At 35.2% G+C, this 1379-nt stretch overlaps 1 protein-coding gene across 1 annotated transcript in view; it reads right to left on the bottom strand.

Moving 5' to 3' along the window:
• SLC44A1 (solute carrier family 44 member 1) overlaps positions 1–1379 on the bottom strand; it is a 96554-nt gene that overhangs the window by 35745 nt on the left and 59430 nt on the right. Inside the window, 1 exon segment of the mRNA XM_023510555.1 lies at positions 333–502. Within this exon segment, the coding sequence (XP_023366323.1) occupies positions 333–502 (170 nt within the window).

Below are 1379 nucleotides of genomic sequence, written 5' to 3'. Positions count from 1 at the left end.
AGTATGCCTTTTAGAATCATAACTAAAAACAGAGGGTTGTTGATTCATTAAAAGAAGCTTCCTGCTATCACATTAAAGATAGTAACCAACATTTGGGAAAACACCAGTTTTCTCCAATGAAAGGAAAAAAAAAAAAAGGAAATGAGTTTCAGATATATATACATATTTATATGTACATATTTACAGCTATATATAATCTGAAACAATTATTTTGGCTATGGGAAATCAAACATTTTACAAGTATCCCCAGTTGTAGTCATATTTTGGCTAAAAGACAGAACAGTCTTCTACTGCAGTACTATGCAATAGCTAATAATGAGAAAAACAATTACCTAGTGACAACAAGCAAAGTCCCAATATAATTTCTTTGCTGGTCATTACTCCACTAATCAGCCTGTGTAAGACACTATTGTCACTGACAAAGGTGATCAGGGCCTCTGCAAACTTGGCATAGCAGGAAATGTTCACAGGAGCACAGCGATGGAAGAATGGAATAGGTGCACTGGTGACACAAGAAAAAAAAATCAGAAAAAAAATTACTCCTACTTAATATAAATGCCACATCAAACACACAAATGAAAGGTGAATATGGCTGCAATACACTCCACCCTCCACACATCATTATGGGAGCTAAGAGCTGTGTGCTTAAAGCTATGAGGATGACTGTCATGGGTGGTGATGCCAATCTTACCACGAGCCTTGTCAAAGAGGGTGGAGTGCATGTTCCAACAGAAAACATTACCCTCCCCTTCTGAAAAGAAACGCCCGCACACACATACACACACACACAGAAAACTACCAAAAGCAAAACCAAACACTTAAACTCCTCAGCCTGCACATCAATCAAGGGGCAGATGATAAAGCTTACAGACATATACTTCATTGAACTGAAAATGAATTTTGCCATAAGCGATTTAAAAATAAAAAACACACATGCTTTTACTTGAAATGTGCCACCTTTAATAGAATGTTTCCTCTAATAGAACAGCATACGAAATCTCAGATTAATACAGTTGTTCAGGGCATGAGCTTAATGCCTCTCCTATAAACAAAGTCATGCTAAGACATCAACATACAGCATAATGTGAAGCTATTTAAACAATAACCATGAGTGCTAACATATGAAAATGGTTATAACAATTACAGGAGGGACGGATATCTTTTGCATAAGATCTTTTGCATAATCTTTTGCAGAGATAAAATCTCTGCATAAAAGATTACATGTAGTTATGAGAACAGAAAAAGAATATTTAAAAAGCAAAAAATAGCTGATTTGTTAGGGTCACAGAATTCTGGGCTATCTTCTTTTCTTTTTATATGTTACTATTAATCCAAGATTACCTAAAATAATCAATAACTTAGCCACTTATATCGGGCTT

Source organism: Otolemur garnettii, unplaced genomic scaffold, assembly GCF_000181295.1.
Source record: "Otolemur garnettii isolate 467f Iridium unplaced genomic scaffold, OtoGar3 scaffold00014, whole genome shotgun sequence".
Classification (NCBI taxonomy): domain Eukaryota; kingdom Metazoa; phylum Chordata; class Mammalia; order Primates; family Galagidae; genus Otolemur; species Otolemur garnettii.
Note: the sequence above shows the minus strand (reverse complement) of the source record. Positions and strands in the feature narration are given on the sequence as shown.